General features: G+C 48.9%; 1 protein-coding gene and 1 pseudogene across 5 annotated transcripts in view; both read right to left on the minus strand.

Annotated features, from left to right (window-relative positions):
- Nucleotides 1-21623, minus strand: part of KLHL22 (kelch like family member 22) — a 55642-nt gene that overhangs the window by 22451 nt on the left and 11568 nt on the right. For 4 of the 5 annotated variants that reach the window (XM_055375002.2, XM_055375003.2, XM_031005588.3 and 1 more), the window contains 2 exons: nucleotides 7237-7402; nucleotides 854-1572 (listed from right to left, as the gene is read on the minus strand). In XM_055375002.2, coding sequence (XP_055230977.1) covers nucleotides 854-1572; nucleotides 7237-7402 — 885 coding nt within the window. The remainder of the gene's footprint in view (nucleotides 1-853; nucleotides 1573-7236; nucleotides 7403-21623) is intronic. The other variant, XM_063705000.1, reaches the window with a different exon arrangement.
- Nucleotides 16313-21545, minus strand: LOC129529579 (keratin, type I cytoskeletal 18-like; annotated as a pseudogene).

Consider the following 21623-nt stretch of genomic DNA (forward strand, 5'->3'; position numbering starts at 1 on the left):
ACAGCTCCATCTTTCAGCATGAAAGGTAGGGAGATTTCTCACATGCACCAAGGTAAGGTGGAGGGGTCCCTGGAAATCTAATGGTAGCTGAGTCCTGTGGGCCTGAACCACTGTCCCTTGCTCTGCCCAGAAATGGATTTGTGAGATCACAGCCTAAGTGACTGATGGAGCCAGGCGCATCCTATGGACCACAGCAGTCCACAAAACTCTCTCTTGGGAAAACTGCCTCTTCCCAGGGGAAATTGTGCCAAGTCCGTGGCAGATGGCAGGGCAGAGCGGAAATGTAGCATGAGGGTCGGTGATGCTTGTTGGCCTTTACCACTCCCCTGGGCTGAAGACTGCATGCTGCTCAGGCACAGCAGCAGGAAGCCTGTTCCACCATTAGCGAGCAGGTAAGAGAGAAGAGCAAACCTGACTGGTGAAGGGAAACTGAAACAATGTGCATCAAAGCTCAGAGAGAGCATGATGGAGGGTGAGGCTGCTCAGCTGGCACTGCTTCTAGGTCCTCTCCATCCCAGTCCGACTGCCTTTCCTGCTGTGGGCTCCTCTCCCCTCCCGTCTCCTCCTGCACAATGCACTCGCAACCTAGCCTACCCCAAAGAGGCTGAGCAAGGGTCCAGGGTAAGTGGGTTTCTGAGGAGTAGGGGACACGCAGGAAAGAAGGCGATCCACATGTCCCCTTCCCTTATCTCACTGCTGTCCACCTTCTCTGAATTCACCTAGACTTCATTCCACAATGGCAAGTGATGCTCATGTGAAAGGCTGGGGGGAACCTGACCAGCTCTCTCAGCCCATGACTTCCACACCCTGGCATCACCTGAAGACAAAGGGACCAGCTAGCGCCCTGTCCTACCTCCAGCATCGGGACTCTGCTCGAAATCCTTGGACATTGTTGTCCCCTCCAATCAAGTATACGAAGTTGTTGAGCACCGCAATGCCCTGGTTGGACATGCGGGGGGCCAGGGAGGCAGTGAAGTGCTTCCACTCTCCCAGTAAGGGGTTTAGATACTTGGCCTGGTCGCTGAGGACAGTGGACGGCGTGGAGTGAATGCCCCCGAAGCCCACAACGCACTGGAAGTCCGACCGCAGCTCCGTTTGCGGGCTCTGCAGGCTGGGCTGTAGGCTCTCATTCCGGTGGTACATGAGGGCGCTGGCCACTGTGTCCCTCAAAGGGCTGGGGTCCAGCTTGTCATGCAGCCGCTGCAGGACCTCAGCTTCCATCAGCGGAAACCGCACTGTCTCAAGGAGCTTTGGGGGCTCGTGCAGCGAGATCTGGTCAGCCTGCACCTGCTCCAGGCTATAATGGTAGAGAAGGGCCCCCTCATATACCTCGGTCTCACAGGAGACCTCCAGGCGATTGCTGCTGAGGAGGGAGTAGACCTTCTCCAGTGGAAGCTGGCGGTACTTGTCAGTCCGAGAGAAGCCCACAAAGTTTTTGAGGATATAGGTGTCCAGTTGCTCAGTCAGGCGGCTCAAGTCAAACAGCTCTGCCAGCCGGTAGACATCGAGAATGTTCTCTTCGTCCACCCAGGACATGAGGAAATCACAGCAGAAATGGATAATTTCTGGGATCTGCAGAAAGAATGACACCCATTCAAGCCTGGGCTGGCGAACAGCATCTGGGGGTGGGAGACAGAATGATGGCAGAAATACGGGCTGTTGTGGGCCAGGCAAAGTAGAAGGGAAGTCCTCCTTAATTGTCCCCAACCTTTTCTGACACACTGGAGACTGGGGCTTACTGAAGACTAGGTTTAAGTCCTGGTATGGAAACATACTGGGTGACAGGATATACAGCATGTTTTTTTTGGTTTTGTTTTGCTTTTCTTTGAGACAAAGTTTTGCTCTTGTTGCCCAGAATGGAGTGCAGTGGCAGAATCTCGGCTCACTAACACCTCCCCCTCCCGGGTTGAAATGATTCTCCTGCCTCAGCCTCCCGTACAGAATGTTTTTAACCTCTCTAAGCCTCAGTCTCCTCATCTATAAAACGGGGATCATTAAAGTGAAGAGGAACATGATGAAAATGAGAGAGCACATAGGAGTGGACCCTTGATATATGTCGGTTCCCTCTTAAATCAAAAGTACTGGCTCGGCCGGGTGCGGTGGCTCATGCCTATAATCCCAGCACTTTGGGAGGATAAGGTGGGTGTATCACGAGGTCAGGAGTTTGACACCAGCCTGACCAACATGGTGAAACCCCGTCTATACTAGAAATACAAAAATTAGCTGGGCGTGGTGGCGCGCGCCTGTAATCCCAGCTACTCAGGAGGCTGAGGCAGGAGAATCGCTGGAACCCAGGAGGCGGAGGTTGCAGTGAGCCGAGATCGCGCCATTGCACTCCAACCTGGGTGACAGAGCGAGACTCCGTCTAAAAAAAAAAAAAAAAAAAAAAAAAAGTACTGGCTCTCCAGAAAAGCAGGACGCAGCACAAACGGTCACTGTGTCATATATCTGTGGTTTGGAAAGGACCTAAGACCACCCCCATCCCTACCCTAGGATTCTCTGGAAGAGCCTGCCTCTCCAAAAGCGCTGGGACCAGAAACAAACCTGGCTTTTTCCCCCGCCAGAACATCCACCCTGGTTCCCTAGAAGTGCTCAGAGCCTCTCAGACACCTAACCAGCACCCACCCAGGAACCTGATTTAGAATTATTTTTCTTTTTTCTTTTTAAAATTTGAGACAGGGTCTTGCTCTGTTGCCCAGGCTGGAGTGCCATGGCAAGATCATAGCTCACCGAAGTCTCAAGCTTCTGGGCTCAAGTGATCCCTGACTCAGGGTTCTTGAGGTTCCCAGCTGGGTCAAGACCCACTTGACTCCAGTAAGTGCAGGGGCTCCCAGGTGGCCACATCAACCCTTCCCAGCCATGGGGAAGCACTAGTGGTTTGAAAGGACGGCAAGAGAGAGAATGGCACTGGAGGGAGGTGGGAACAAGGCCACAACCAGCAGGCTGTTAAAGGCCACCTTGTGAACAGACAACCAAATCTTGGGAGAATAGGAGACAAAGGGAAGGGCCCTAGGGAAAACTGCCTGGGAGAACAAACCAGGTGTTGATAAATTATTTAGGAAAGCAGGATTTTAGAGTTTCAGTGGGGCCCCCCAGTGCCCACCTCCTTTCTTTCCATGTTCAGATTGAAAATGACGAGTACCTTGACCTCTCTGTGACCCAGACAGCTGCAGGTTTTCCCAGCAGGCTTGAACCCAAACCAGGCCCTTGAACATTCCCAGGCACTGATAAAGGCATCAAGGTTGTTACCCAAAACACTGAAGGAAAAACTGGTTCTGGCCCTGAGACAAATTCCTTAAACCCTCATAGAAACTCCATACATTAACCCACTCTGTGGGCAAGCCTGGGTAAAGCCTCTCTTTTCCCTTGTCTGTCTTGAGGACATGCTACATCACTCTATACATAAGTTCCCCTAATAAACGCTCTGGCCAGATCACCCTGGTGTTTGATGCTTCTTTCTTTGGAATCCCAAACCGGCTCCATTTCAGGATGCTGTGGGGTCCCCTCTTGTGGGAACCCCCTTGCTACCAACTCCAGCCATGGGTTCAATGCAATAAATCAGTTTCTCTAAAAATGGGAATACCTGGCTTATCCAGGATCATCAATAAATTAACCATTACACATGGAATAATTCTGCTGGTATTTATGTATTTATTTATTTATTATTTTGAGATGAGGTCTCACTCTGTTGCCCAGGCTGGAGTGCAGTGGCACGATCTCGGCTCACTGCAAGCTCCGCCTCCCGGGTTCACGCCATTCTCCCACCTCAGCCTCCCAAGTAGCTGGGACAACAGATGCCTGCCACCACGCCCGGCTAATTTTTTGTATTTTTAGTAGAGACGGGGTTTCATCGTGTTAGCCAGGATGGTCTCAATCTCCTGACCTGGTGATCTGCCTGCCTAGGCCTCCCAAAGTGCTGGGATTACAGGCGTGAGCCACGGCACCCGGCCAAGGTATTTAAAGCTTATCAATAAACACTAACTATAACTTTTTTAAAATTCAAAAGACATCTAATGTTGCTTGCAAGGTGACATGCTAAGGGCTGGATGAGACCTACCAAATGTCGGGTAGGTATGTGCCCTACATGAGGTATCCCCATGGTGCTTTGCTAGGCCCTGACCAGCTTCACTTGACCTTCTTTTTTCCCCTTTTGCCAGTCTTCTGCTTTGCCACTTCTTCCCAAATTACTAGGTTTTCCTAAAATTCTGGTTTGTCATGGGCCAGGGTCCTGAAGACCAAGTTTTGGGCAGAATGTGAGCACAAACAGCCCTGAAGAAGCCTGGGCAGCAGCAGCTCCTTGAGAGGACCCTGCTGACTCTCCTTTCAGTCCTATTTTTAGAGCAGTGGGCCTTCTGTTCAGTGAAATCTCACAGAGGAACCAGCCTGGGCTCAGGATGTGCAAAAGCCCCATACGAGGCTCACAGAAGGGACTGCATTTGCTTGGGGTAACCCAATAGGATAGTGTTACTGGGAATCAGACTCAGGCCTCTGGGGACACCGTGAAGAATCTGGTCCCAGGCCTACTGCAGGGCACAACACATGGGGGAAGCCTCCAAAAGTCACTAGCTATGTGAACATACATGATCCTACAGGCCTATGGACTTGACATGGTTATGCCAAGTAAAACCTGCTATAAAACAATATTGCGAAGAAGCCTGTTTTTTTTTTGTTTTTTTGTTTTTTGTTTTTTTGAGATAAGCTGGCATGTAGTCGTGTGGTGATCACAGCTTACTGAAGCCTCCACCTCCTGGGCTCAAGTGATTCTCCCACCTCAGCCTCCCGAGTAGCTGGAACTACAGGTGCATGCCACCATGCCCGGCTATTTTTAAAGTGCTTCTGTAGAGGTCTCGCTTTGTTGCCCAGGCTGATCTCAAACTCCTGGCCTCAAGCGATCCTCTCACCTTGGCCTCCAAAAGTGCTGGGATTACAGGCATGAACCTCCAAGCCTGGCCCAGAAGCCTGATATGTTAAAAAACTAAGATAGGCTGCTGCCTCTGAGATGACCTCTGAGGCACTGGGGGAGATGACCCAGGGCTGTTGGGAGCCCTGGCCAAACCAACAGAGAGAGACTGCAGGCCTCCAAGCTGACTGGTGAGAGAGGGAAAGTGGTGTTAGAAAGATGATCTGGTTTCAGTGCGTGTGATCACTGCAGGGAGAAGAAAGAAATGGCAGAAACATACAGATGGAGGCCAGGCAAAAGGGAAGGAAATGGAAACACAGAATAGAGATGGCTACAAGCAATACCGAGAAGGATGACCTGTCCTCACATGGACGCAGGGAATTAAGAAGGTGGACGGGCTCAAGGAGCCACTGAGGTTGAGCCCAGGGAACTGGCAGGATGGTCACAGGACACAGAGCAGGGGGACTGACAGGGGAGCTCCGGGAGAGTGGCAGGTGTGGAGGAGGAGATAGGACAGCCTGACCTGAGCCATGCTGGGGGAGATGTTTCAGAGGCAGCTGAATCAGGAGTTAACTGCTGCCAGGGTGGAGAATTGGATGAGGGTTCCCAAAGCAACAATGACAGGGATGTGGGGACAGAAGAGATCTCTAAATAAAAGAACAGGGGGAAATTCTTTTGTTGTAAAAGCCAACTCCATCTACTCACCATGCAGGTATGGTGAGACAAGTCAGTCATCTCAGATCAACCCACCCAGCATCCAGGTCCTATCCACCAATCTGAGAACAGGGCACAGGGAGGCTGCCAGGGCCCTGTCACATGGGGTGGCACCTCCACATGCCCCCGAACAGGTTGGTTTTCCTGTGACTTGAGTTGTTTTTTTTTTTAATTGCGTCAAACCTGCTCTCATGGGAAGAAAGGTCAGAATGATGAACTTAGCATAGCATTTTGTTTCACTTTTAAGAAATGTGGGAAGAGGTGACTGTCAACTCCTATCAGGCCTCTGCCTGATAGCTCAAAGGCACCTGCAGGCCCAGTCCCGTGTAACTGCACCCACAGCACTGAGAATAATCATCCAAAACATAAGTCACACTGTCAAAGCCTCAGAAAACTTTTTGAATTCTGCAGGAAAACAAGTACTTAAAGTTCAATAACAGGTTGGGTACAGAGACTCACACCTGTAATCCCAGAACTTTGGGAAGCCAAGGTGGGAGTATCACCTGAGGCCAGGAGTTTGAGACCAGCCTGGGCAACATAACAAGGCCCCATTCCTATTAAAAAATATATATATATAATATCAGCTAGGCACAGTGGCACGCATCTTTAGTCCCAGCTACTCAGAAGGCTGAGGCAGGAGGACCACTTGAGCCTAGGAGGTGGAGGCTACAGTGAACTATGATCATGCCATTGCATTATAGCCTGGGTAACAGAGTGAGACCCTGTCTTTAAAAAAAAAAAAAAAATAGGCCAGGTGCAGTGGCTCACACCTGTAATCCCAATACTTTGGAAGGCTGAGGTGGATCACTTGAGGTCAGGGGTTCGAGACTAGCCTAAGCAACAAAGCAAGCCTCTATCTCTATAAAAATAATTTAAAAATTAGCCAGGTGTAGTGGCACATGCCTATAGGTCCTAGCTATTTGGGAGGCTGAGGCAGAAGGATTGCTGGAGCCCAGGAGGTTGAGGCTGCAGTGAGCTGTGATCGTGCCACTGCACTCCAGCCTGGGCAAGAGAGAGAGAGTTTGTCTCCAATAAATTGAATGAGTGGATGGATGGATGGATGGATGGATGGATGGATGCATGCATGGATGGATGCATGGATGGATGGATGGATGGATGGATGGATGGATGGATGCATGCATGGATGGATGGATGGATGGATGGACAAATAGATAGATAAAGTTCAGTAACAAAACACATAAGTTTTCAAGAGACTGAAGTGGCCCAGTGAGGGGACAGGCAGGAAGGGCCCTGGCAGCAATGCTGGTGGATGCTCCCCATTGCCAGACCCCAGAGCACACAGGACGTCCACATGGAGCCTCGGGTCAGCCTACCTGCTTATGTGCAGGATGCTTTCAATGACAGGGAGACTCAGGCAGTGGGGAAACAACCAGCAATAGAGAAGAGGGCAAAGGCAGAGGCCTGGGGTGTCTAGAGCAGCTCTGCTTGAGCTCCAGGGACAACTCCAGAGTCCTCCCCACTTCATGGCCTTCGTCACTGCTTGGTCTCCTCACATTCCTGACCCATCTTCAAGCCAATGCTAGTGCCTGGCAGGCATCATGGGCATCTCAGGGAACCCCACCTGGGTGTGGGTCTGCCTTGCTAGATGAGACATGCCTCACCTGAAGCTGGCAGGCAGCCACCAGTGTCTCTTGTACATTGCTCAGGCTGAGCTCCAGCTCGGAGGTGTATATGAAATGTAGGATTTGGCACATAGCATTGTAGGACACACCGTGGATCAGGACCTCTTCCTGTTCCATCTCCTTCAATCCCCCAGCAAACATTCCTCTGCAAAGTGAAGACACAAGAAAATGGAGTTATACCAACAGGGACTCAAGCCCATGTTGCCAAGAGTGACAGCATTCAGAGAAGAACCTGGCGCTGGTGGCGGGGCCCTGGTAGTGGGCTGACCCACTCTGTGCTCTGAGTGAACTGTGTGCATGCATGAGCCATCCCACAAAAGGATCCTGACGAAGTCTGGGCAGCCATCCTGGAAATTGTCCTGTTTCCCTTTTCATGGGCCCAAGGAGTCCCATGTGAGCTTCGGGAGGGGAGGCCAGAAGCAGCTTGCTTCTGCTGTGTTCATCAGTGCAGTTCCTGGATCAGAGCAGTAGCAACTCCAGAGCACATTTCAAAGCAATGAATTAATTAATGGGAAACTAATAAAAGTCATTTCATTCAATGTATATTTATGGAGTTCCTACCAAATGCCAAGTATCATTCAAAGTGCAGAAGGAGGCCAGGCACGGTGACTCCCACCTGTAATCCCAGCACTTTGGGAGGCCAAGGCAGGCAAATCACTTCAGGTCAGGAATTCGAGACCAGCCTGGCCCACATGGTGAAACCGCGTCTCTACTAAAAATACAAATATTAGCCGGGCGTGATGTTGTGCATCTGTAGTCCCAGCTACTTTGGTGGCTGTGGCACAAGAATTGATTGAACCTGGGAGACGGAGGGTGCCATGAGCCAAGATTGCACCACTGCACTCCAGCCTGGGCAACAAAGCAAGACTGTCTCAAAAAGCAAAACAAAACAAAAAACAAAGAGCAAAAGGAGTTATAGTGAAGTAAACTGGTAAAATAGCTGGGCACGGTGGCTCACGCCTCTAATCCCAACCCTCTGGGAGGCCAAGGCAGGCAGATCCCTTGAGCCTAGGAGTTCAAGACCAGCCTAGGCAACACGGTGAAATCCTGTCTTTACAAAAATTACAAAAATTGGCTGGGCATGGTGGCTCACGCCTATAATCTCAGCACTTTGGGAGGGCAAGGCGGGCAGATCACCTGAGGTCAGGAGTTCAAGACCAGCCTGGCCAACATGGTGAAACCCCATCTCTACTAAAAATACAAAAATTAGCTGGGTGTGGTGGCGGGCGCCTATCATCCCAGCTACTCAGGAGGCTGAGGCAGGAGAATCGCTTGAACCCGGGAGGCGGAGGTTGCAGTGAGCCGAGATCACACCACTGCGATCCAGCCTGGGTGACACAGCAAGACTCTGTCTCAAAAAACATATATACATATATAAATAAATGCTAAGAAGGAACCCAGCAGGGCATCTGACCTGAGAGTCACTGGTTAGAAGAGGGGTAGGTGGAATTATGAGAAGGAGCAGGGACAGCCCCATCTGAGGAACTGAGACCTAAGGATAAGGCTGAGAGGGTGCAGGCAGCCGGAGAGGGAGTTCCAGGTGAAGGAGACAGGTGTACAAGTTCTGGGGCAAGGCAGAGCTTGGCATGCAAGGCAGCCAAGATGACGAGGAAGTGAGCAGAAAGTGGGATGGGCAGGACAGTCCAGATTGAAATCTGAGCATTATGGGATGCTCTTGAGGAATTTACCCACAGAGTGATGTGAACTGACTGGCTTTCCGACTCAGGTGCTGGAGGAGGAGCCCCTGGAAGACCAATTAGGCCTGAGATTCCTGTGGGCCTGGAGGCCAAGGGTGACCCTGGCCCTGGGGAGGGCATTGCAGCTAGAAAGCAGTAGCTGAGACTACCCTGGGACACGGCACAGAGAACCTACTGACAGACTGAATCTAGGAGGACCTGGGAGGACTCAAGGCCCTCTGCTGGGCCGATGAGGACCCTTTACTGATGGAAGAAAATCTGGACAGCTGGGAGTCCCGTGATTGCGTGATCAGTGTGAGATACCTGTGAAACCTCCAAGTGTAGACACTGATTAGGTGTTTGGAGGTAAGAGGCCGGCAACTGGGGCTGAAGTTTAAATATGACAGCAACATGAAGATGATAAGAGAAGCTATTTTTACATTTTATTTATTTTTTTGACTAGGTAATACATATACATGGTACCAGATCTAAAATACAGTATAGGTTAGGCCAGGCACAGTGGCTCACGCCTGTAATCCCAGGACTTTGGGAGGCCAAGGCAGGCGGATCTTCTGAGGTTGGGAGTTCGACACCAGCCTGACCAACATGGAGAAACCCCATCTCTACCAAAAATACAAAATTAGCTGGTCATGGTGGCACATGCCTGTAATCCCAGCTACTCAGGAGGCTGAGGCAGGAGAATCACTTGAACCCAAGAGGCGGAGGTTGCAGTGGGCCAAGATCGTGCCATTGCACTCCAGCCTGGGCAACAAGAGTGAAACTCTGTCACACACACACAAAAATACAGTATAGGTTGTGGTGAAAGTCCCCTTGCCTCTGCTCCCAGACATCAGTCAGTTCCCCTCCCAGGGCCGCACTATCCCCAGGGCAGTCATATTCCACATCTCACTTAGCTTTTTTTTTTTTTTTTTTTTTTTTGAGACGAAGTCTCACTCTGTTGCCCAGGCTGGAGTGCAGTGGTGCGATCTTGGCTCAGTGCAACCTCCGCCTCCTGAGTTCAACTGATTGTCCTGCCTTGGCCTCCCAAGTAGCTGGGACTACAGGTGCCCACCACCACGCCCAGCTAATTTTTTGTATTTTTAGTAGAGACGGGGTTTCACCGTTAGCCAGAATGGTCTTGATCTCCTGACCTCGTGATCTGCCTGCCTCAGCCTCCCAAAGGGCTGGGATTACAGGCGTGAGCCACTGCACCCGGCCCGGTTTTTACTTAACATATAGCTTGGAGACTGATCCATGCCCATGTACGCAGGACTGCCTCACTCTTTGCAAAGGCTGTCTCACTTTTTTTTTTTTTAAGATGGAGTTTCGCTCTTGTCGCCCAGGCTGGAGTGCAATGGTGCAATCTCGGCTCACTGCAACCTCCGCCTCCCGGGTTCAAGCAATTCTCCAAACTCAGCCTCCCGGGTAGCTGGGATTACAGTCCTGCGCCACCATGCCCGGCTAATTTTTGTATTTTTAGTAGAGACGGGGTTTCACCACGTCGGCCAGGCTGGTCTCAAACTCCTGACCGCAGGTGATCCACCCGCCTCAGCCTCCCACAGTGCCGGGATTACAGGCATGAGCCACCGCGCCCAGCCAGCTGTCTCACTTCTTTAACCCATTTCTACAGGGGTATATTTAGGTTACTTGTAATTTCCAGTTATTTCACATGATGAACAGCCTCACCCTTACAACATGCTGAGTATGCGTATGCCAGGATTAAGTCCCACAAATACAGTTGCTGGGTCGAAGGGTTTACATACATTTATACTTTGATAGTATTGTCAAGTTGCTGTTTTTACATCATTCCTGATAGCAGGGCCTGGTGCCTGCACCCTCTACCCCCAACCCAGGAAGACACCAGCTCTAACTCACCACCACAAAAGGGAAAAACCTTATCACATAAGGTACAGAAAGTCTCCTTATATGTTAAAGAGCCATTTCCATTTTCTTTTCTGAACAGTTCAGATTCTTAGTCAGTTTTCTGTTAGACTGTCTTATCAATTTGAAGAAATCTGCCCTTTCTTTGATGAGGAGTTTCCCCGATCTTTTGATTTTGTATTGCTTTTTTGCCATGCAGAAATTTGTCTTTTTTTTTTTTTTTTTAAACAAGTCTAGTCAACTGCAGTAGTGGGAAGGTGAAAAAGTAGAACCTGGAGTTGGATCTGTGACTGTGAACAATCAACTGAGGTAACTCACACCACCTTCGGACCAGCCTATCTTCGTTTTCAATGTTGTCAAATTTACCATTTACTTGCCTCTGAGTTTTGTGTCAAACTTACAAAGGCTTTTTCTTTCTGAGATTATTCAGAAAACATTTCCCATATTTTCCTCTAGTGTTTTTATTATTGAATCTTTCACATTTAAAACTGTTGATCCACCTGTAATTTATTTTGGTATAAGGTATGAAGCAAGGGTCCAACTTTGTTTTTCTAGATGGCAACTCTGTCGTCTTCCCTCCTTCCTCTAATTTTTTTTTTTTTTTTAAGACGAAGTCTCACTCTGTTGCCCAAGCTGGAGTGCAGCAGCGCGATCTCGGCTCACCGCAACCTCCACTTCCCAGGTTCAGGAGATTCTCCTGCCTCCCAGCCTCCCGAGTAGCTGGGATTACAGGCATGTACCACCACACCCGGCTAATTTTGTATTTTCAGTAGAGATGGGGTTATCACTATGTTGGCCAGGCTGGTCTTCAACTCCTGACCTTGTAATCCGCCTGCCTTGGGCTCCCAAAGTGCTGGGATTACAGGCGTGAGTCACCGCACCCGGCCCCTTCCTCTAATTTTTGATGCTATCTTTATCACATAGGACAGGAATAGTCTCCTTTCGTTACTTTTGTTTTCGACAATTTCCTGGCCACTGCTAGCTTTTTACATTTGAATTTTAGAATCAAGTTTCTGTAATTGCCCCAAATAAACCCTCTTGGTATTTTAGGGGGTTACGTTAAACATCTAGGTTAATGTAGAGATAAATAGCATTTTTATAATGGACACAGTGGATCTTTTTAACTGTCCAGCCATCCTCTGGGTCTATTTGGAAGTCTTATAAGTCATCTTCCTACAGACCTGGCACATATTTGTTACATTTATTCCCAGACATTTCACTCCATGCATGGTCAAGCCCTCGGGGCACTTTCCCATGCTCTTTATAGTGGTCTGGCTGGCTCTCCTGGACTTTCCAGGACTGTGCTCGTGCATGTACTTCTGTCTGATTCTTCTGCTGGCACCTCTGGGACTATATTGGCAGCAGTGGAGACGGCAACATTTCAAGCACTGCCCGCCCTGAGCAGGCTGTGGGTGCTTGGATTGACACAGATTTTTTTTTTTTTTTTTGAGACGAAGTCTTGCTGTCGCCCAGGCTGGAGCGCAGTGGCGCGATCTCGGCTCACTGCAGGCTCCGCCCCCTGGGGTTCACACCATTCTCCTGCCTCAGCCTCCCGAGTAGCTGGGACTACAGGTGCCCGCCACGTCGCCCGGCTAATTTTTTGTATTTTTAGTAGAGACGGGGTTTCACCGTGTTAGCCAGGATGGTCTCGATCTCCTGACCTCATGATCCGCCCGCCTCGGCCTCCCAAAGTGCTGGGATTACAGGCGTGAGCCACCACGCCCGGCCTTTTTTTTTTTTTTTTTTTTTTTTTGAGACAGTCTCCCTCTTGTTGCCCAGGCTGGAGTGCAATGGCGCAATCTCGGCTCACTGCAACCTCCGCCTACCACGTTCAAGCGATTCTCCTGCCTCAGCCTCCCAAGTAGCTGGAATTATAGGCATGTGCCACCACGCCTGGCTATTTTGTATTTTTAGTAGAGACAGGGTTTCACCATGTTGGTCAGACTGGTCTCGAACTCCTGACCTGATGTGATCCACCCGCCTCGGCCTCCCATAGTGCTGGATTACAGGTGTGAGCCACCACGTCTGGCCGGACACAAACTTTTACCATTTTAAGAAAAAAAAAATCTTATAATCCTTTCGGGGGCCAAGGCAGGAAGACTGCTTGAGGCCAGGACTTTAAGATCAGACTGGGCAGCTGGGCACCATGGCTCACACCTGTAATCCCAGCACTTTGGGAGGCCGAGGCGGGCAGATCACTTGAGGCCAAGAGTTCGAGACCAGTCTGGCCAACATGGTGAAACCTCATCTCTACTAAAAGTACAAAAATTAGCTGCATGGTGGTGCACACCTGTAATCTCAGCTACTTGGGTGGCTGAGGCACAAGAATCACTCGAACCTGGGAGGCGGACGTTGCAGTGAGCTGATATCGCACCACTACTCTGTGACAGAGCAACACTCTGCCTCAAAAGAAAAAGAAAAAGAAGGGGAAAAAAAAGACCAGATGGGGCAACACAGAAAGACCCCATCTCTTAAAAAAAATTAGCTGGGCATGGTGGCACGCATCCATAATTCCATCAATTTGAAATGCTGAGGTGGGAGCGTTGCTTGAGCCCAGTATTTTGAGGCTGCAGTGAGCTATGATGACACCATTGCCCAGCCTGGGCAAAAAAGTGAGACTCTGTCTCTTAAAAAACAAAACAACACAAAAAAGTTCACTGCATGGATCATGAATGGAGGGAGGAGAAAGAAGATATGAGACATTGTGGGTGCAATTAGGAGAATCTGAACGTGGACTCAATGGCAGATGAAATTATAGAATGATTACACATTTCTTTTTCATTTTTATGTTTTTAGAGACAGGGTTGCTACGTTGCTCAAGTCGGACTTAAACTCCTGTGCTCAAGTGATCCTCCCACCTCAGCCTCCCAAGTAGCTGGGACTAAAAGCACTCGCCATGGAACATGGCTCAATCATAAATTTTCTTATATCATGATAGTATTACAGGTATGTCAAAGAATCTCCTCATCCTTAGAGAGGCGAACCGAAGTTGTTAGAGATAAATTGTCATGATATCTATAACTTACTCTGAAGTGAATATGCAAAATGTTAACTGATGAATTTAAGCCAAGAGTACAGGTGTTCACTATACTTAACTTTCAACTTTTCTGTAGGATTTAAATATTTCAAAATAAAAATCAGAGAGAAAAAAGAGCTCAAAAGAAAAATAAAATATATAGTCACTCCTTTTTATTGTTTTTCTTTTTTACCAAAAATTTTACCAAATTTAATTTTTTTTTTTTTTCTGAGGCAGAGTTTCGCTCTTGTTGCCCAGGCTGGAGTGCAATGGCGCAATCTCGGCTCACCACAACCTCCACCTCCCAGGTTCAAGCAATTATCCTACCTCAGTCTCCCGAGTAGCTGGGATTACAGGCATGCGCCACCACACCCGGCTAATTTTGTATTTTTAGTAGAGATGGGGTTTCTCCATGTTGGCCAGGCTGGTCTTGAACTCCCAACCTCAGGTGATCCACCCTCTTCAGCCTTCCAAAGTGCTGGGATTGAGCCACCAAGCCCGCCCCAAACTTAATTCTTTTTTTTTTTTTTGAGACGGAGTCTTGCTCTGTCACCCAGGCTGGAGTGCAGTGGCATGATCTCGGCTCACTGCAAGCTCCGCCTCCCAGGTTCACGCCTTTCTCCTGTCTCAGCCTCCCGAGTAGCTGGGACTACAGGCGCCCGCCACCACGCCCGGCTAATTTTTTATATTTTTAGTAGAGATGGGGTTTCACAGTGTTAGCCAGGATGGTCTCGATCTCCTGACCTCGTGATCCTCCTGCCTCGGCCTCCCAAAGTGCTGGGATTACAGGCGTGAGCCACCGCGCCCAGCCTCCCAAACTTAATTCTTTAAACATTCATTTTTGGGGCTGTGCGCGGTGGCTCATGCCTGTATCCCAGCACTTTGGGAGGCTGAGGTGGGCGGATCACCTGAGGTCAGGAGTTCGAGACCAACTTGGCCAACATGGTGAAACCCCGTCTCTAGTAAAAATACAAAAATTAGCTGGGTGTGGTGGCAGGCGCCTGTAATTCCAGCTACTTGGGAGGCTGAGGAACAAGAATTGCTTGAACCTGGGAGGTGGAGGTTGCAGTGAGCCGAGATGATGCCATTGCACTCCAGCCTGGGCAACAGAGTGAGATTCTGTCTCAAAAAAAAAAAAAAATTCATTTTTGGCTCACGGCAGCCTCAACCTCCTGGGCTCAAGTGATGCTTCTGCCTCAACCTCCCAAGCAGTTGGGACTACAGGCATGCACCATCATGCCTGGCCAATTTTTTAAAAAATATATTTAAAAAAAATTATTACTACTTTTCTGTAAGTCAGGAATTATGTCAAAATAAATACGTAAAAGTTTTAAAAAGTTGTTCACACCTCATATCCATTAGGATGACCACTATAAAAAAACAACAAAACAAACAAAAAGTAGGCCGGATATGGTGGTTCACATCTATAATCTCATGTCCATAATCCCAGCACTTTGGGAGTCTGAGGTGGGAGGATTGCTTGAGCCCAGGAGTTTGAGACCAGCCTGGGAAACATAGTAAGATTCTGTCTCTACAAATAATTTTTTTAAAAAACTGGCCAGGCATGGTGGTGCATGCCTATAGTCCCAGCTACTTGGGGGGCTGAGGCAGAAGCATTGCTTGAGCCCAGGAGGTGGAGCCATGATGGTGCCCCTGAACTCCAGCCTAGGTGACAGAGCAAAATCCTGTCTCAAAAAACAAAACAAACAAAAAACCAGAAACTAACAAGCTTTAGCAAGGATGTGGAGAAACTATAACCCTTGTGCACTGTTGGTGGGAATGAAAAGCGGTGCAACTGCTATGTTCCTCAGAAAATTGTCAATAGAATGACCTAGCAATTCCACTTCTGCGAATATAGCCAAAGAACTGAAAGCAGAGTCTCAGACATTTGCACACCCATGTTCATAGCAGCATTATATACAATAGACAAGAGATGGAAGCAAACCAAGTATCCCTTGATAGGTGAATAGACAAACAAAATGTGGTATATCCATAAAATGGCACACTATTCAGCCTTCAAAATGAAGGAAGTCAGGTCACATGTTATAACACCCATGAACCTTAAGGACACGGTGCCAAATGAAATAAGCAAGTGATAAAGGGCTAATGCTGTAAGATTCTACTTATGAGGTACTTAGAATAGTTTAATTCATAGAGACAGAAAGTAGAATGGTAGCTGCCAGGGCCTGGGGGTAAAGGAGAAAAGAGAGTTGTGGTTTAGTGGGTATAGAGTTTCAGATTTGTAAGATAAAAAAGTTCTGGAGATCTGTTTCATAATAATGTGAATAATCGTAACATTACTGAACTAGATGGTAAGTGTTATTTGTGTTTATTATTTTAGAACCACAATTTTAAAAAATTGTTCCCCAAGTACCCAGTAGCAGGGGAATGACCAAATAAATAGAGGACATCGACAGCACGGAACACTCCACAGCACAGAGAGTGAGGGCCATCTCTACTGCTGGTGCCTGGGACCTCCAGGATGTCACAAGGTACAGAATGGCAAACCAGTATGCTGCCTCTGGTGTGAGATGGGGGAGAAAAATATTTATTGGGTCAGCTTGTTCAGGTCCTCGATCCCTTGTCCAAACTCTTTAAATCAAGTGTATTTTAGAATTCAGAAGGTTCCAACGTGAGAAATACTGTACACATGCCACATAGGATCTTACATCCCATGGGATCTGGGTCGGTGCCTCCTCTTCAAACACCTTAATATGCCCCCCAAAAAAGTATAAAGACTCACACTAGGATAAAAAATATAATTAGCCTTGAAAATAATTTTGAGTTTTGGGTGGGTTCTGTGGGTAATGAGTTTACGCCAAACTTTTTTTTTTTTTTTTTTTTTTTTGAGACAGAGTCTCGCTCTGTCGCCCAGGCTGGAGTGCAGTGGCGTGATCTCGGCTCACTGCGAGCTCTGCCTCCTGGGTTCACGCCATTCTCCTGCCTCAACCTCCCGAGTAGCTGGGACTACAGGCACCCGCCACCACGCCCGGCTAATTTTTTGTATTTTTAGTAGAGACGGGGTTTCACCATGTTAGCCAGGATGGTCTCGATCTCCTGACCTCGTGATCCGCCTGCCTCGGCCTCCCAAAGTGCTGGGATTACAGGCGTTGGCCACCGCGCCCGGCCTACGCCAAACATTTCTTTAAGACGTTTGGCTGGGCCAAAGTTAGCTGAGTTATTTCAGTTGATTGTTCATAGTCAGTAACAGATCAAACTCATTCGTCTCTGTCCCCCCTTCTCACTACTGCACTTGACTAGTCTAAAAAATAATACATAAAAATAGGCTGGGCGCAGTGGCTCATGCCTATAATCCCAGCACTTTGGGAGGCCAAGGTGGGTGGATCACCTGTGGTCAGGAATTCGAGACCAGCCTGGCCAACATGGTGAAACCCTGTCTCTTTCAAAAAATACAAAAATTAGCCGGGTGTGGTGGCATGCACCTGTACTCACAGCTACTCAGGAAGCTGAGGTGGGAGAATCACTTGAACCTGGTAGGCGGAGGTTGCAGTGAGCAGGGATCATGCCACTGCACTCCAGCCCGGGCGACAGAGAGAGACTCCATCTCAAAATAAAAAAAAAATTAAAAAAAATTTTTTTTTTTCTTTTGGAAACGGAGTCTCGCTCTGTCGCGCAAGCTGGACTGTAGTGGGACCATCTTGGCGTGGCTCGGCTCACTGCAGCTTCAACCTCCAGGCTCAAGCAATCCTCTCACCTCAGCCTCCCAAGTAATGGGGACTACAGGTGTGTGTCACCGTGCCCAGCTAATTTTTGTATTTTTTGTAGAGATAGGGTTTTGCCATGTTGCCTAGGCTAATCTCAAACTCCAGGACTGAACTGATCTGCCCACCTCAGTCTCCCAAAGTGCTAGGGTTATAGGTGTGAGCCACCCTGCCCAGCCCAAAAAGTTTTTTGGTTTTTGTTTGTTTTTGAGAGATGGACCCTTGCTATGGTGTCCAGGCTGCAGTGCAGTGACATGATCCCACTACTCATCAGCATGGGAGTTTTGACCTGGTCCATTTCCATCCTGGGCCGGTTCACACCTCTTTTTAGGCAACCCTGCTCCAGGAAGGTCACCATATTGATGCCAAATTTAGTGTGGATACCCTGTTGGCATGGCACACTGCAACCCAGAACTTCTGGGCTCAAGCAATCCTCCGGCCTATTCTCCCAAGTAGCTGAGACTATAGGTTTGAGCCACCACGCCCTGCTCAAAAAACTTTTTAACTGTGAGAATGGATGCTGAATGTTATCACATGCCTGCTCACCATGTCTGCAGATGTGCTATATAGACATGTATGCAGATATGTTGGGTTGTCATGAATTGATGGAATGCCATGATTCCCTGGCATGTAACTAGTAAGACAGATTCCCTAGCATGAAACCAATTTTTTTTTTTTTTTTGAGAGAAGGTCTTGCTGTGTAACCCAGGCTGGAGTGCAGTGGCACACTCACAACTCATGGCTCACTGTAGCCTTGACCACCCCAGGTTTAAGTGATCCTCCCACCTCGGCCTCCCCAGAAGCTGAGACTACAGGCGTGCCTGGCTAATTTATGTTTTGCTTTGTTTGTTTTTTTTTCTTTTTTTTTTTTTTGAGACGGAGTCTCACTCTGTCGCCCAGGCTGGTGTGCAGTGGTGCGATCTCGGCTCACTGCAACCTCCGCCTCCCAGGTTCAAGCGGTACTTCTGCCTCAGCCTCCCAAGTAGCTGGGATTACAGGCATGCACCACGACACCTGGCTAATTTTTGTATTTTTTTTTTTTGACCTCTGAACTTTTTATTGGCCTCCTGCTCCCCAAAGGATACCCTGCTTCTGGTGGCTTAATGTCTCAGAACTTTGGTGTCGTTGGTCTCAGACACCACTTTGCCATCCATTATCTGGCAGGTGGTGGTCTTTTGGATGGTTTGCATGGAGTTGCTGCTGTCCAGGGCATCACCAAGACTGAAGTCCTCGCCATCTTCCAGCAGGTGGCAGTAGGTGGTGATCTCAGCCTCCAGCTTGACCTTAATGTTCACCAGGGCCTCCTACTCCTAGGCCTGGTACTGTCCCTCTGCCCGGATTTGTGCCACCTCTGACTCCAGGTGCAGCAGGATCCCATTGAGCTGCTCCATCTACAGGGCACAGAAGGCCTCCACCTCCCTCAGGCTGTTCTACAAGCTGGCCTTCAGATTTCTCAAGGAGTCCAGGTTGATCTCCAAGGACTGGACGTACGTCTCAACTCCGTGATTGTCATCTCAGCAGTTCCAACCTCAGTGGACTGCATGGTGACCACTGTGGTGCTCTCCTCAATCTGCTGAGACCAGTACTTGTCCAGTTCCTGTCGTTTCTTCCGAGCCAGCTCATCATATTGAGCCTGGATGTCTGCCACGATCTTGGCAAGGTCCTGAGATTTGGGGGCATCTACCCCCACAGTCAACCCAGAGCTGACAATCTGGTCTTGTAGGCCTTTTACTTCCTCTTCATGGTTCTTCTTCATGAAGAGCAGCTCCTCCTTGAGAGCCTCGATCTCTGTCTCCAGCTACAGCTGAGGGACATTGGTGTCATCAATCACCTTGTGAAGCCCATGTATGTCGCTCTCCACAGACTAGTGCATGGGCAGCTCTATCTCATACTTGACTCTAAAGTTATCAGCAGCAAGACGGGCATTGTCGATCTACAGAAAGATACGGGCGTTGTCCACAGTATTTGCAAAGATCTGAGCCCTCAGGTCCTCGATGGTCGTGAAGTAATGCCTCCAGTCTCTGATCTGGGCCCCTTCTTCTCCAAGTGCTTCCGGATTTTGCTCTCCAGCTTCCGGTTCTCGGTCTCCAGGCTCCTCGCTCTGTCCAGGTAGGAGGCCAGGCGGTCATTCAGGCTTTGTATGGTCTCCTTCTCGTTCTGGATGCTTCCCATTCCTGCCAGATCCCCAGCCATCCCCGCGGCCAGGCCCCCAGACCCCATGCAGCCCCGGAAGCTGGTGGAGCGGGACACGAAGATCCAGGAACCAGAGCCCTCGGCGCCTGCATAGACGCTGGCCATGCTGCTGACCGGCCAGGCGCCATAGCTGGGAGCCTGGACAGAGCCCAGGGACCAGTAGTTGGTGGAGAAGGTGGAGCGAGTGGTGAAGCTCATGCTGTCCGGGGAGGAGAGCAAGAGGACAGGACTCAGGCTTTGCCGATGACCTAATTTTTGTATTTTTAGTAGAGACGGGGTTTCGCCATGTTGGCCAGGCTGGTCTCCAACTCTGGACCTCAGGTGATCTACCCGCCTCAGCCTCCCAAAGTGCTAGGATTACAGGCATGAGCCACCGTGCACAGCTTTTGTTTGTTTTTTTCTTTCTGAGGCAGAATCTCACTCTCTCATCCAGTCTGGAGTGCAGTGACGCGATCTCAGCTCACTACAACCTCCACCTCCCAGGCTCAAGCGATTCTCGAGCCTCACCCTCCTGAATAGCTAGAATTACAGGTGTGCACCACTATGCCCAGCTAATTTTTGTATTTTTAGTAGAGATGGGTTTTTGCCATGTTGGCCACACTGGTCTTGAACTCCTGGCCTCAAGTGATCTGCCGGCCTTGGGCTCCCATTGTGCTGGGATTACATGCGTGAGCCACTGTGACCAGCTCTAATTTTTGTATTTTTTGTAAACATGGGGTTTTGCCACGTTGCCCAGGCTGGTCTTGAACTCTTGGGCTCAAACAATCTGCCCACCTTGGCCTCCCAAAACGCTGGGATTATAGGTGTGAGCCACTGTGCTCAGCTTTTTTTTTTTTTTTTTTTTTTTACGAGAAAAGAGGTCTCTTACTTTGTCATCCAAGCGACAGTGCAGTGGCATGATCATGGCTCACTGCAGCCTCAACCTCTCAAGCTCAAGCTATCCTCCCTCCTCAGCCTCCCAAGTAGCTGGGACTATAGGCCATGCCACCATGCCCAGCTAATTTTTTTTTCTTTTTCTGAAACTGCTCTGAAAAAATTTAAATGGCATTGGAGTCTTTTCATAAAAGGCACACCTACCCTGGAAAACATCTGGGCTTTGTGTTTTGTGGGGAATACAACTTTCTCTCTCTTTTGGGGATAAAGTGCTATTAATTTTTTAAAAATAAAATCATCAATTGTATCCAAACTTTTAAAGTAACAGACATTGAGTTCAGCTAAGCAGTCTTTTATAATTCACAGATGGTATGAAAACTAAGGGAGGGACGAGGTGACCCATGGAGGTTATATAAAAAGGACAGAGCCCTTGGGCTCTTCAGACTGTAAGGGTCCAGGAGGAGAGGAGAAACCACCTCAGAAGCATACAAGGTGGGTGTAGGGTCAGGGGAGCCAAAGTAAGTGTGCAATGAAAAGTTATTAACAAAAGTCAAAAAAAGAAAATGCAGTCTGGCCATCCAATTCCTAAACCATGTACAGAGTACACAGAAAGAGCACAGGAGGCTTCCTGCAGCAGGGCAGTATAGCTCTCTGCCCTTCAGGAAAACTGAGATTCCTCCACCTGGGAAACAGCAAGGGACAATTAGGGAAAGCTCTCCAGAGGAGGAGGCATCTCAGGTGGGCCAAAGAAGAAAAATTTCCACAGGACAGAAAAGGCAGAGAAGAGGCCAGGCACGGTGGCTCACGTCTGTAATCCGAACACTTTGGGAGGCCAAGGCAGGCGGATCACCTGAGGTCAGGAGTTGGAGACCAGCCTGGCCAACATGGCAAAACCCTGTCTCTACTAAAAATACAAAAATTAGCCGGGTTTGGTGGCATACATCTGTAATCCCAGCTACTCAGGAGGCTGAGGCAGGAGAATCACTTGAACCCAGGAGGCAGAGG

The sequence above is a fragment of the Gorilla gorilla genome, chromosome 23, assembly GCF_029281585.2.
Source record: "Gorilla gorilla gorilla isolate KB3781 chromosome 23, NHGRI_mGorGor1-v2.1_pri, whole genome shotgun sequence".
Taxonomy (NCBI): Eukaryota; Metazoa; Chordata; class Mammalia; order Primates; family Hominidae; genus Gorilla; species Gorilla gorilla.